Source organism: Trichoderma asperellum, chromosome 6 (assembly GCF_020647865.1).
Source record: "Trichoderma asperellum chromosome 6, complete sequence".
NCBI classification, from domain to species: domain Eukaryota; kingdom Fungi; phylum Ascomycota; class Sordariomycetes; order Hypocreales; family Hypocreaceae; genus Trichoderma; species Trichoderma asperellum.
The window spans coordinates 444,360-457,563 of record NC_089420.1 but is presented as its reverse complement, the minus strand read 5'-3'; the positions used below and the strand labels follow the sequence as shown (position 1 = coordinate 457,563).

Genomic DNA, 13,204 nt, shown 5'->3' with positions numbered 1-13,204 from the left:
GTTGTAGGTGGATCTGTGGATGCGTGGTGGAGAACGATATTCTACCTATATTTGTTGGCACTGGCGCTGTGCACGAAACGACGATCTCAAATGCTCTACGCTCAGTCTTACAATTGGCCACTATAAGTTAGAATTACGTTAGCATCATTCTATATTATTTATCGTATGTGGTGTAATTATATGTATGCATTTTCAGGGCTCTGTGAAGGATAACAGTTGCCACTATTTGTCGTTCCGCCGATGCTGCACGAAACTCTGGGTGGTAGCTTAGTAACTGGCCACCAAAAATATACAAAAACAGCCGAAAGATGTCTACTTTTCCAACTGATCCAAAGCCAAAGTGAGGTTCCACACACATCCTTCTCTACCTTGCTCAATGGTATCTTCTTCCCCGGTAGTGTCGGTCCCCCCTGTAGCCGCCATATGGCCCTCCTCGCCTATGATCTCCCCTATCTCGAGAGCCGTGATGGCCATGTCCACCACGATAACCTCCACGGCCACCACCCCCTTCCGCATGCTCATATCTCGGCGGCGGTATCGGCTCTTCCACTTCAACTTCGTATTCTTCGTATTCCTCGTTGTAGAACTGCGCCACCGTATCTTGCTCCTCTCGAGCTGCCTCGGGGTCGAAAACGAACCGCATGGTACCGTCCTGCCCACGAGCCGTTCGTCTCATAGACGCGTCACCAGGCCACGATGACGCCGTTGCGGTAGGCGAAGTCCCAGATCCAGAGGTAGCAGGAGGGGTATCCTCATTCTCGCAGCGATTGCAGTAGTACATGTGTCGAGAGATGAATTCCTTCTCGAGCTCCGTGTTAAGGGCGATCTTGATGTCCATGAATCGGTTTAGGTCAAACTGCGCACCGACATTGGTCGACTTGTGGTACTGAACGTACAAATCCAGAATGTCCAGCATCGTCTCGAGCACAGCCGGTCGGGAATACTGCCGTCGCTGAGCAACAAAAGCCTGGACCTTGTCCAAGTGCTCGCCAGTCATGCGGGCTGTGAGCTCCACCAAGGCCATGACCATGGAAAAGGTAGTTCGCTTGATGGGGACAAATGTCTTGTACATGTCGATGCTCATAGCGTAGGCAATGTTGAAGAATGATTTCCCCTCTTCAGGGCCGAGGATGCTGCGGACCACTTTGACAAGCAGCTTCTGGGGGTAACGTGTGCGAAAGTCGAAGCCGATGGTTTCGAGAATCAGGCGTTCTAATCCAATAATGATTTTGCCCGGGGATTCGAAGATCTGTATGTATGCCTCGTCAGTCTTGATCGAGCAGATATTCAGTGTAAATATGCTGTGTATTGACCTAGGCTCCAAGGCTATGTCCAATCGATACAACTACACAGCATAAAACTCAGGCTCACGCACCTTGTCGTCCGACGCCGCGGGCTTCTCAGGGTTCTTAACATTGTAGGCCGCCGCGAGAATGTCTTTGGACTTCTTAATTGTATCTTCGACTTTGCACGCGACAAACAGCGATGCCAGGGCCGCGTCCTGGTAGTTGTACTCGGCATCGCGGAAGTTGAGACGAAACTTGTGAAAATAGGTGCACGCCGTGTCAAAGGTCCGCACCGGTCTGTAGTTTTCCTCGCCAAGGTTAGCCCAAGCTCACACGCAGCAAGAACGAGGTAGGTGGAGAGGCTCATTTCACGCACAGGTTCAGATGCTGCCTCACGGTGTCGATGAGCTGAACGCCCTGCAAGCGGTAATTATCCTCTCGCGCGGGGTCGCAGCCATTGTCCTTGAGCATGCGCCGTATCTTGAGCTCGGACGAGTATTGGTTCGAACTGGAGATGTAGCCTGGATGAGGCCCAATCCGAGAGGCTGTGTCGCCATTTGAGGCGGCTGGGGGGACCTCAGCGTCTGTTGGAGACATTCTTGGCAATATCAACTTTGGGAAACGAGGTGTAGGACTGCGTGTGGTCGTTCCAAGCTGCGAATGGGGTCGAACTGAGTCGAGGATGGAAGGCGATCAAGCTATGGTGGATTTGTTCCTGATTCCCTGCTGCTCCTTTTCCAGTCAAGGGCACGATTAAGCACTACTTTCAGTGCTTTGCAGTTGTCGTACTGGGCATTACCAATGTCTTTCCATCGTGATGTCGGCGCCTTATCCAATGAGAGTCGCTGGAGTCGAGGAGGGAGAGTGGGTAGAGCGGTTGATGTCGAAAGTATCGAGATGCAATCACAGGCATCGAGTCCACTAAACTTTCTACGGCGCGCAAACACGCCGCACAGCGCGGATTAGCTCCGCCTAATGACGCAGTTTAGCGGCGGTAGAGGCGCAACAGCATTGCGTCCTACCCTACAACAGATGTTATAATTCTATGAGATACAATGAAATCACAAAGAGGAAGAGTGGCTATTTGAGGAAAATTGTTAAGAATTTAATTTCATATCTCCTATCTATATAGAGAGTTTTGTTGGACCAGCCTAATCTTTCCCATGTTCGGTGTTGTTGTAAACGAAATAACAGAAGCTCAGTTTGTTGGGTTGCTTTCGGTATGCTCAGCTCCTTTCCGCACACCAAGGGTATATTCATTATGCGTAACTTTGTTTGGTATGTTTTATATGTATATAAAGGCACTTTGCCCTGTCACGGCAAATGCGACTTAAAGATAGTGTCTCAGTCGCCAAGATTATTTGAAAATCCAGTGCAATAGTATTTGCTGTCTCCAGCCAAAGCCTGCTGCTCTAGTTGGGCTTGCTGAGCTCTGGCACAGCCGGAGCGTTGCTCGCGGGAGCAGAGCCGCCAGAAAAGTTTGGACGGTAAAGGTTGAAGGGAAGGGCCATGGCCACAGAGGCAGAGCCCAGGACAGCGAGGAAGAGAGTAGAAGGCTGCATGGTTGTAGATGGCTGTTGATGATAGTGTCCAAGGTCTGGAATGAGGGTATCGGTGCGGCTGGCGCAAATATGGCTTGAAGACTCAATAAACAGCGAAAGAATGAAAAATGGGTACGAAATCTACGAGAGCTAGCTCAGTAGAATAACAACGATCGATGTGAAAGAAATGGATACTGAACCAAACGAAACGAAGTCTCCGCCAGCTTCAAAGGCGGATGCAGCGCACTTATATGGTGTTCACGCAGCAGCAGCAATCAGGGGCTGACACGCAAACGCTCTCTCGCCATCTGAAACATGTCTCCGCGGTTTTTGCCCAATAGGCAACAGACGCTGAACAAAAGGAGCGGTTTTAGTCCAGCGCATGAGACTGGGAGCGGCCTGTTTCGTTGCGAGTTTCAGCTATACGCAAGGGGCCAAGCCTGGAGACGAGGGCGAGGCGCTGTTTGCTGGCACATCGCATGTGAGCTGCTGTCCCAAATAGCACATTCATGGATGTTTATCCAAAGCAGAGACAGGCCTTGATATGCAAAATCCAAACTCGTTTACAAGCAGATGCTTATTTGGACACTAGCAGCCTAATAGTAAGCCCGTGATATGCGACGAAGAGAGCCTTATAGTCTTCCCATCGAGCCCATTAAGTCTCTGTCGGTAGAGCTGATGTCTTGTATCTTCCGCCATAAACCTACTCTAATTGCTCCAAGAAAATTTCAACAAATTCCCTTTAAGATTTAGACTAAATGCTTTCTCATTGTTCAAATCTTGATTCACAGCATAGTTTATTTCACAGTCAATGGGTTCCTCTTCACATGTTTCCAACTCGGTGCAACTAATGCTGCTGATTGGCATCCATGAGCGCACATCTTTAGTGGACCGCTTCAGCGCTATTCCAGCCACCGCCCGCCCCCGGATTATTTTTCTGCCTGCGCGATAAGGATAAGCATCCCGTGCGTCACATCATACGGTACTCGTTCGTACCTTTGCGCATGCATCGTCGTCAGCTTCTGCCAGCCACTCATCTTCCATCGTCATCTCTCCTTTATTTCTTTTCTCATCCAGTCCTATTCAGATATTCATAAAATTTGAGCTTCCACACCACGCTCTCTAAGCATCTTCGCCACGATGCGCGCGACAGCTTCTCTTCCCAGTCTCTTGACGACGGCCCTTTTGGCTAGCCGCGCCGTTGGCTGGCAGATTCCCATCCCCCAATTTGCTGTAGACGACGAAGATGACGACACGCCTCTCCCCGTCGTCATCTGGCACGGCCTCGGCGACACATCCAAGTCTGATGGAATCCAAGCAGTGGGCGCGCTAGCAGACGAGATTCACCCAGGCACCTTTGTCCACGCCATCAGTCTCAGCGAGGATCCTAACTCGGATCGTTCCGCCACCTTCTTTGGCAACGTCACCGAACAAATAGAGGCCGTGTGTGCTGAGCTCGCCGCACATCCGATTCTGTCCACGGCCCCCGCCATCGATGCCATTGGATTCTCGCAAGGCGGGCAATTCCTGCGCGGCTACGTCGAGCGATGCAACAACCCTCCCATCCGAAGCTTAATCACCTTTGGCAGCCAACACGCCGGCATCAACGAGTTCCGCACCTGCGGCAACGCCGACCTGCTCTGCAAGGGCGCCATGGCCCTGCTAAGGTTCAACACCTGGAGCAAGTTTGTCCAGAGCCGCCTGGTCCCCGCGCAATACTACCGCGATTTGACAGACTACGACTCGTATCTCGAAAACTCAAACTTCCTGGCCGACATCAACAACGAGCGGGAGCTGAAGAACGAGCAGTACAAGAAGAATATCGCCAGCCTGACAAACTTTGTCATGTACATGTTTGAGGACGACGCAACCGCCATTCCCAAGCAGACTGCCTGGTTCGCCGAAGTCAACGGCACCGAGCTTACGCCCCTGCGAAAGCAGACCCAGTATAAGGAGGACTGGATTGGCCTGCGCCAGCTGGACGAGAAGGGCGGCCTCCGATTCCGATCCATTACGGGCGAGCACATGCAAATCACTGAAGAGGTCTTGAAGGAGGTTATGACTGAATTCTTTGGTCCCATGGACAGAACATTCCCCCCCGAGAAGGATGCCGAACAGGACTTGAGCCAGGGGGAGCTGTGATTTAATTTTGTGACACTGCGCGCGTGTTATTCTTGTTCCGTGACCTTTTTTTGATACTATATTACCAGCCTTTTGATTGATATTATTTTCTTTTTCCTCCATCTTGTGCCGCTACACGTTTCTTTTGCTGTGAAATAATTTGGGCGTAAGCTTGATTCTCCAAGAGTGTCCCCTATAGAAACAAAAGCGCACTGCGAATACGATCATCTTCTTTTTGGTCCAATACGAATATTTCTCATTTCTTCTATTCATATGTTTTTGACTGTCCATCTAATACGCCGCAACGCCAGTGCCAGATATCTAATCATCCTTATTATGCGCATACACACAGATAATTATGTAAAAATGAAATCATTTTTTCTCTTCCCTCTCGTCTTTTTTTTTTCTGTCCTTTCTTACTCTGATGCCTTTGCCGCCTTGGCCTTTGCGCTTCTCAGTCTTGTCTTGCGATCCGAAATCTGCTGATCCAGCTTGTCGTCGTTGCTGTCAGGCTTGGGCTTCTCCTCCTTGGCAGCCTTCTTAGCCTTCTTGGCCGCGGGTGCAGCCTCGGCCTGCTCCTCGACATTCTTGCGCTTCTTGCCAATGTTGGCCTTCTCAGAGGCCTTGCCCTCAGAGTCGGCAATGACGTCCTTCTCGTCGAGCCACAGCTCGTCGGTCATCCAGATGGGCAGAGCAGCCGTCTCAGCGCCCTTGATGTAGATGCTCTTGACGTTGCGCCACTGCTGGGGAACCCACTTCTCGACGACAGCGCCGGCCACGGCCTCGACGTTGGCGGCAATCTGCTCGGGCGTCCAGTCGGAGAAGCCCACGCGCACGGCGGTGTTTGTGCTGGGCGACAGGCTGACGAGCGCAGAGCCGAGGGCCTTTTCAATCTCCTTTGCGATCTCGGCGGGGGTGGCGGCGTTGACCTCGCCCTCCTTCTTCTGGGGCTTGGTGCGCTTGCCGTCGACCTTGCGGGCCTTTGGCTTGAGCACGACGGGGACGGGGCGCTTGAGGGTGGTCTTGTAAAAGGTCTTGCCGAGGATCTTGGGCAGGCGGTTGATGATGCGGTCGTCGCCGAGGAAGACGTCGTGCTCGGCGAAGAGCTTGCGCTGGGCCTCGTACTGGCCATACTTTGCCTTGAGCTTGGTCACGTCAATGACGCGGGTGATCTTCTTGCGCAACTCGGCGGGGAAGTCGTCCGCGGCGACAATGTTCTTGTAGGCGCGCTGCGGGTCGGCCGTGATGAGGCAGACGGAGGTCTCGGGGGAGGCGTTGAGGCTGTGCGGGAGGAGGACCTTGCCGGGCTGCAGGCGGGCCTTGTCGGAGATGTGTCGCTTGGTGGTCAGGGTGAGCCAGACGATCTGGTCTGTCTCGCCGTCGTTGGCTTCTTCGAGGAGGTTGCGCTTGGAGGAGGACTCGGCCTTTTCCTTGGAGGCGGTCTTGATGTGTGAGAGGAGGGCCTTTGAGGCCTTGAGGGTCTGTTGTTGGTTAGTTTCTGGGGCTATGGTTCCTTCTTGCATCAAGAACAGAGAAAGTCCGGTAACTTACCTGGGCAGCATCAATCGCAGCCACGGCGTTGGAGCCGACAGCAGCAACCTCTTTCTTTGCAACTTCCTTTTTTGAGGGAGCCATCTTGAATATCTCTCTATGCAGAATAATCTAAAACAACGAAAAGAAGACAATTGAGTTTTCTGCTGCTGCCTTTATTCGTTCGTTGGAGTGGGATTGGCTGCAAGCAAAAAATAAAAAACTACCACTTTTCGACTATCACCAACTTTTTTTTTTTACTGCCTTCTCGATCTCTAAAAAAAAAAATTCCAAAATCTAATCAGGCGAAGTTTTTCCGTGGCGCTAGTGCAGCAACTTTCGGAATATGCAAGTCCCGGTTGCCGGTCTTGGCAAAAAACACGGAACACGGAACGGCGGCCGGAGACGGAAGATTCAAAAGGGGATCCACTTTGGAGACGAGAAACATTGAAGTCATGAAGAGATGCCTACCCCGTAGCAACATGGAATGCAATATTTTGTGAATTAATGGCTGTAGGACTGGGAATTACTAGCTAAAATTACCCGAGCCATCTAAATATTATTATATAAGCTAGTAATAGATGATAATTTAGGTGTGCTATCATTGATATTTCTTATCTGCTCTGCTGAGCTTGTTTACTGCCTTTTATATGGTAAATAGCCTGAGAGTTATACTACACCACGGATGTAAGTTGTGTTGGCTCTAAATAGCAAACACTTGGCACCGCGCCTGCAATCCTGCATATTCCCTCACGACTGCTGCGAGTGCTACCCTGATTAGTGGTACCGCGAATATACGAGTATATTGCCAAAAACATGTCAAGAGACAATAGCAGCCATAGCCGCAGTGCTCATTCTACAGCATGCCTCTACCAATCAACACCACTTGCCAATGGCGATGCACTGCTGCCGGAAATTCTCGGACTCGACGGCACTGACCACGCAACGTCACGGCAACTGGAGCGAAGCAGCACGAGTAAGACTGCGTCGCGATATATGACGAGGCTTGCACCGCACAGCGGCGGGGCCTGCGAGCGTGAAGCGCGATGCTGGGCCACGGAGTTGTGCCAACCTAGCCACTAGCGTTACGTACATTCTGCAGGGAACTCGGAGGAGGAGCACGCAGGAGCATTTGGCCTGTAGGTAGTCTACTTGTAGCATATGTATGGCTATGTAGGAATATGCCAGGCAGCTTGACGTGGACAATTGACGGGATTGGATACGACTCCAAAGGGTGTGCTCTGCAGCCAGTCAAGAGCCGGCTGGGACAGCCATTGACGTGGGGAGCGCGACCAATTCAAGGCTCAGTGTTGTTATGCCAGGACATTCATCAATGAAAGAGGGCTGGCAAACAGACAAGCATTGTGAACGGGGACTTGTAGTGCCGTAGCAACGCCTAATTACACACAAGCAACTCTTACTCGTAGCACTGGGTAACTGGGGCATATTACTCGGCCTGCAGATGGCCATGACTAGGCCTTGCCTGCAAAGGGAATGAAGCCGACAGGGATCTCGGCCAAGACGCCCTTACCTGCATGCTCTCCTGGTCTCTCTTCCGGCGGCTAAAAAAAAGAGAGAGCGAAAGACTGACTGGTCAAGCGAAAGCCAAGGAGGAAAATAGAACAAACCAGATCCCGCTGAAAAACTCAACAGCTTGCATGCGTGAGGAACAAGCCCAAAACGCGGTCCTGGAGCCCAGGCGTGTGGAGACGTGACGGGCACTACGACTTGTATCATTTGAGGCTAGAAAAGGCGCGGCAGTTTTGCAGTAGAGGCTGGTGCTACTGTGCGTGGTTGATGGTGGTGCAGAAACGAGGAAATTAACCATGGCACGGCGCAGTATTACTAGCACGAAGTGGCTAGCATACACGTCGAATGGATCCCATTGCCGGGAATGCCATTGGAGAGGAGAAGGGCGTTTTTATGGACGCAATTTTATGGCAGAGGCTGATGCGAGTTTCGGCCGCGGATTGTGCGTGAGGGCGTGGAGCATGTACCTCTCAAGTGCTCTGTGTATGCATGCCAATGGGGGGAGAGGCAGACGATTTGGCGATGCGTATATGGGCGAGGGAGAAGTGAGAATCGACATTTGACAGCCATCTCTTGTCATTATTTTACTGCAGTACTGTAGCAGCAAACGCTTACGGTAGAGTTCAGAGTGCATGGACAAGGCATATAATCGGAGCTGTGTCCACACGTGCATACCGCTGCATATGCCCATATACATGCACATACATGCATCAGCAGGAGCGTAAGTTTGCTCCCATCAATATTAATTTCATACGTGTACCACTGACAGACTGCCCATTCAACAGCCCAAACCAAATCAATCGATGCCACGCCCGACATCAAACATACATGTGCTTCACATGGAGCAACAAGTAGGTACTAGCAGTAATACATCCACGGAGAGAAAAGTCAAACATGCACCCAAGCGAGAGACCTGCATATTATACTAAGTTAGTGGTGCTTGTATAGCCCAGCAGCTCCAGCTCCAGCTCCAGCAGCACAAACTCCATGGCCATGGGCCCCCCATGTCTGTGTTTAGTCCCCGTTGATTATAATGCCTGCAAAGTATGCAGCACAGACACAGACTGGGTTCTGCTCGTGCAATGGATGTTCTCTTTTCCTCCCAGGCAGCTGAAAGACGTCGCCATAGCAGCAGCTCGCTGTGCAGTACGGCCCATGTACCCAGCAGGAATTCCTCGCAGCTCTCCCCCTAAAACTGGGAGCTTCCCTCCCGGGGCCTCCACCCGCCCGCCCTTGGTTGCCACAGCGGCCGGCGCGCCCATCAAATTAGCACTCTGCACGCTGTAACTCTGCCACGCCTAGCGCCCTCCCTCGCTGAAAGGGCGCTGTAATAATTTACGCTTTAGCGGTCGCAGCCACTGCAGGCGCCAGGTACCAGCAGCAGTTTTTTTCATCCTCTGCGCAACGCCAACGCCAACGCGATGCGTCCCTGGTCGCGCGCGTTCGTGTCTTGGTCTCTTTTTTTCTGCTCGTCTCCGCTCGTTTAAATACCGCCTCGGCCAGGCCCAGCCCTGGTCTCTCTCACCCCTTCCCAAAACCCACGTCTGGCCTTGCATTTGTGTGGGCAAAAGGGCAAAAAAAAAAAAAATACAGCGGTGGTACCTGTCACTCTTTTTCTCTCTTCCTCTCACTCTCTCCCCTTCTCACTTCATCCTCCTCCTCTTTTCATTCTGACTCTCCAATTCCTTTGTTTTTCTTTTCGATATCCGGCCCTGGATCCTTGCTCCCCCGTTTCGGTCTGCGGTCGGCCGATCAATACAGGAATCCAAGGGAAGAAAGGGCGAAGAAAGGGAAGACGAAAGGGAAGAGAGAGAGCGGCGGCTGCATTGGACTGCATTGCTTGATAGCTGATCGTGTAGAATACACTGACGTGCACGCATACTCACACGCCTACTTACCTACCTATCCCGTGTTAGGCCCGACTGGACTGGCTGGGCCGTTGTAAGTGGGGAGGGCGAAAAGCTCGTAATAACAACAAACCAACCGCCTATCTATCCGACGCGACTTGGACAATTGGCAGCGAGAGAAGAGGACAGGGAGGGAAACGAAAACAGCCAGAGGTTGGAGTTGACGGGAGGAACTCCAAGAGACGCAGTGACTGGAGGGAATGGTCGCGTGTTGACGCCCTCAGGCCACATTCACTGGACCAGCACGCAGCCATGGATTCGCCCACGCGAAAGCCGGCAGCCGCCCAAGTGGCGCTCCCCGCTCCATCGTCAACGACAACAACAACAACATCGTCAGCATCGTCGACATCATCAACATCAGCCTCAGCCTCAGCCTCAGCCTCAGCCTCGTCGACATCGCTGGCGTCCCCGCTGAAGCGTCCAGCTCCATCTCTGCTGCCGCCCTTTGAGCCCTCATCCTCGCCTGGCCTGCCCCGGCCTGCCAAACGCCAGAATGTCGGCTCGGCTCCCCATCTGCGCTATCCCACGCCCAACATCCCAACCTCCAGCACCGGCATCCTGTCCAGCTCGCCTCTCCGGGAAAAGCTGAGCCGAGGCGCCTCCGAGCGGACGCCCCTCTCAGCCGTGCCGTCCATTGAGCTCAACGAGAATGGCGAGATGCTGCTGATGGGCCGGTCCTCCAACTCGTCTCACTTCCAGCTTTCTGCCAACCGTCTCATCTCACGCGTGCATGTCAAGGCCCGATATGTGCAGGCGGCCACTCCCCTGGAGGCTAACAAAATCGAGATTACCTGCAATGGCTGGAACGGCCTGAAGCTGCACTGCCAGGGCCGGACGTGGGAGCTGCTAAAGGGCGACAGCTTCACTAGCGAGACGGAGGGAACTGAAATCATGGTTGATGTTCACGATGCCCGCGTCCTGATCCAGTGGCCCAAGCGCAGCTCCTCGGTGGTGGACGCCAATGGTCTCCTGTCGGATGCCAGCTGGGAAGACTCGCCGCCGCGCTCGCAGACGAGGGCCTCGGCCATGCTGCAGGCTTCCCCTCTGCGGCGACCTGCGCGAATCCAGTCCCCTGATAGCCCCACTCCGGCACCTCGACGACGGTCTGTGGTAGCAGCAGACGAAGAGACGGGCATCCAGATCTACGAGGACGACGACGAAAACCTGCCCGACTCTGATGGCCAAGAGGACCCTGATGTCTCCATTAGCATGCGGACCGAGGCTACGGCCAGCTTCTCCAGCGATTTTGAACCTGATGAGGAGGAGGACGACGAGAGTGATCCGGACGAGGAAAACGATCCAATCATCCACTCCTTTGGCCCGTATGGCGCCAACATCTCGACCCGCATGGCGTCCATCTCGACGAAATCGCCTCGCGTGACTTCTTCCAAGCGGGCTTTGAAGAAGGGCTCGACCGAGACTCTGGTGCCTAGGAAAACGACTCGGGATTTGGACAGTGCCGAGACCAGCCCGCGCAAAAGGGCAAAGAAGGAAGCATCTCGCGAGCAAACCCCAACTCCCAATGGACGACGAGAGAAGGAAGAGGAGGAAGAAGAAGAGAAAGAAGTCAAGAGAGAGCAGGAGGAAGAAGAAGAAGAGGAAGAGGAAGAGGAAGAGAAGCCCCCCAAGATTCTCTCGGAAGCCGATGCCGCCATCTCTAACCATGTCGTCAACCAGCTCGCCTACTCTCGCTTGTCTTCCACGCCGCTGTCCACCATCATGCACAACCTGCCTGCCGAGCAGACCAAGGACCTCTCCCGGGACGCTCTTAGGGTGCTCATCGAGACTACTGCTTGCATTGGCATCATCGAGCGCCAGGGCAAGGACGCTGCCGGCAAGGCTCTGGAGAGCGAGTATTACTACATCCCCGAGGCCGACACCGATGCTCAGCGACGGGCGGCGGTTGTGGATGGACTGCGGAAGCCCAGCCTGCGGGCGTGCCGAAAGCAGCACAAGGTTAGTATTTTTGGTTTTTTTAGCTTACGTGTTTTGATTCTATTTTAGACTCCGTTATTAACGCGTTCCCCATCTAGCAATACTACTGGAAGCGCCCTAAGACGCCTTGAGAGCCGGGCTTGTTATCGAGAACACGACTTGGATGTAGAATGGGAGGCGACATGGACATTTATTTTCATAAAAAAACAAACAAAAAAAAAAAAAACAACGAAATTACACGGAGGAACGATTGATTGAATTGTTATGGACTCGCATATAAAAAGATCAATACCCGCCCTTTTTTTTTTCGAGGCAACCTCTCGAGGTGGATCACTTATGCGGAGGTCCTCTTGTTTATTGCTGTGGACGAGACTTGTAAGATGTGTGTTATCATTGGGTCTTTCTTTTCCTCGTCCATTTGACGATAATAGTCACGATGGGATGAAAGGAGAAACGAAGCTTGTGCATGTTTTTTTTTTTTTGCCGCGTTTCTTTCTGGGTCTCCTGTGTTCCATTAGGGCCGCTCCTCGGCCCGGAAAGGAGTCTTTTCGGTGGGAAATTCAGCTACGTGGGAGGATATGGCGAAAAGGAAATAAGGAATGGGGAATTGGGAGCTTGTAAGGAGTTTTTGTCCGAGTTTGCTCGTGACGCCCCGACGCGTCGTCGCAGCCATCCACGTCTGAAGGCGTTATTTGGTGCCTCGGCTTGATATTGTTTTTTTTTATTGTCAATATTGAGTTTGCGGAAAAAGAATGAAGAATGAAGAGAGAAGGACAGACAGAAGAGACAGACAGCCCCAAACAGCATGAAGAAGAAGAATGAAAAGATGAGAGCAAAGTTTCGCGGAGCCCTGCACTTGTTGAATCTATTACACCTGTACATACATACATACCTCATACATTAGTATTAGTAGTACAGCCCGCAAGCTGATCACTTTACGCATCACATTACACTATACATTGCATTATATATTGCAGTACACATGGCAGATTGAGGGCACTTGCAAAACAACAGAGATTCAAGCCACTCTCGAGATAAAGCACCATGACGCACCTGATCGCCCCGAGCCGGATTCGCCCCTCCAATGAGACTCGCCCAAGCGTGTCTGTCTGTGTATTGTGTGACGCACCCGATGCCGTCTCGGCGAACAATCTCAATGTTACGTGACGGCGATGCGCACTATCGTGATTGTCCACTGGATTACTTAATGAAGAGCGAATCTCAGATGTCGATGCTGTTATGTAATGAAACCCGCCCATTTATCAAACTTTTTGAGCGTTTTAACATTCCGATGTAACACCACCCGCATCACCGCAGCGTCGTATGATTGACGCGGGATTAGCGCAAAAAGCTA

At 52.2% G+C, this 13,204-nt stretch overlaps 4 protein-coding genes across 4 annotated transcripts; 2 read left to right on the top strand and 2 right to left on the bottom strand.

Annotated features, from left to right (window-relative positions):
* Window positions 1-141: 141 nt before the first annotated feature.
* TrAFT101_009609 (uncharacterized protein) lies at window positions 142-2,169 on the bottom strand. Its single transcript, XM_024902509.2, has 3 exons — window positions 1,663-2,169; window positions 1,376-1,583; window positions 142-1,249 (listed from the first exon to the last, which is right to left on the bottom strand). The coding sequence occupies exons 1-3, from the start codon at window positions 1,881-1,883 to the stop codon at window positions 374-376; spliced, it is 1,305 nt and encodes a 434-aa protein (XP_024761452.2). The 5' UTR covers window positions 1,884-2,169; the 3' UTR covers window positions 142-373.
* A 1,679-nt stretch (window positions 2,170-3,848) lies between these two features.
* On the top strand, window positions 3,849-5,383 carry TrAFT101_009608 (uncharacterized protein). Its single transcript, XM_024899970.2, has one exon. It carries the CDS (start codon window positions 3,968-3,970, stop codon window positions 4,967-4,969), a length of 1,002 nt encoding a protein of 333 aa, XP_024761453.1. The 5' UTR covers window positions 3,849-3,967; the 3' UTR covers window positions 4,970-5,383.
* Window positions 5,115-6,690, bottom strand: TrAFT101_009607 (uncharacterized protein). Its single transcript, XM_024900086.2, has 2 exons — window positions 6,500-6,690; window positions 5,115-6,429 (listed from the first exon to the last, which is right to left on the bottom strand). The coding sequence occupies exons 1-2, from the start codon at window positions 6,581-6,583 to the stop codon at window positions 5,365-5,367; spliced, it is 1,149 nt and encodes a 382-aa protein (XP_024761454.2). The 5' UTR covers window positions 6,584-6,690; the 3' UTR covers window positions 5,115-5,364.
* A 2,377-nt stretch (window positions 6,691-9,067) lies between these two features.
* TrAFT101_009606 (uncharacterized protein) lies at window positions 9,068-12,778 on the top strand. Its single transcript, XM_024909794.2, has 2 exons — window positions 9,068-11,871; window positions 11,949-12,778. The coding sequence occupies exons 1-2, from the start codon at window positions 10,168-10,170 to the stop codon at window positions 11,979-11,981; spliced, it is 1,737 nt and encodes a 578-aa protein (XP_024761455.2). The 5' UTR covers window positions 9,068-10,167; the 3' UTR covers window positions 11,982-12,778.
* The last annotated feature ends 426 nt before the right edge of the window (window positions 12,779-13,204 follow it).

Bases quoted from the DNA above. Each gene is read 5' to 3' on its own strand.
- TrAFT101_009609 (XM_024902509.2), bottom strand. From the start codon at position 1,883: ATGTCTCCAACAGACGCTGAGGTCCCCCCAGCCGCCTCAAATGGCGAC. The intron at 1,584-1,662 runs GTGCGTGAAATG...GGAAAACTACAG, and splicing joins GTGAGGCAGCATCTGAACCT to ACCGGTGCGGACCTTTGACA. The intron at 1,250-1,375 runs GTGCGTGAGCCT...GCATACATACAG, and splicing joins CCGCGGCGTCGGACGACAAG to ATCTTCGAATCCCCGGGCAA.
- TrAFT101_009608 (XM_024899970.2), top strand. From the start codon at position 3,968: ATGCGCGCGACAGCTTCTCTTCCCAGTCTCTTGACGACGGCCCTTTTG.
- TrAFT101_009607 (XM_024900086.2), bottom strand. From the start codon at position 6,583: ATGGCTCCCTCAAAAAAGGAAGTTGCAAAGAAAGAGGTTGCTGCTGTC. The intron at 6,430-6,499 runs GTAAGTTACCGG...AACCAACAACAG, and splicing joins CTGCGATTGATGCTGCCCAG to ACCCTCAAGGCCTCAAAGGC.
- TrAFT101_009606 (XM_024909794.2), top strand. From the start codon at position 10,168: ATGGATTCGCCCACGCGAAAGCCGGCAGCCGCCCAAGTGGCGCTCCCC. The intron at 11,872-11,948 runs GTTAGTATTTTT...TTCCCCATCTAG, and splicing joins CGTGCCGAAAGCAGCACAAG to CAATACTACTGGAAGCGCCC.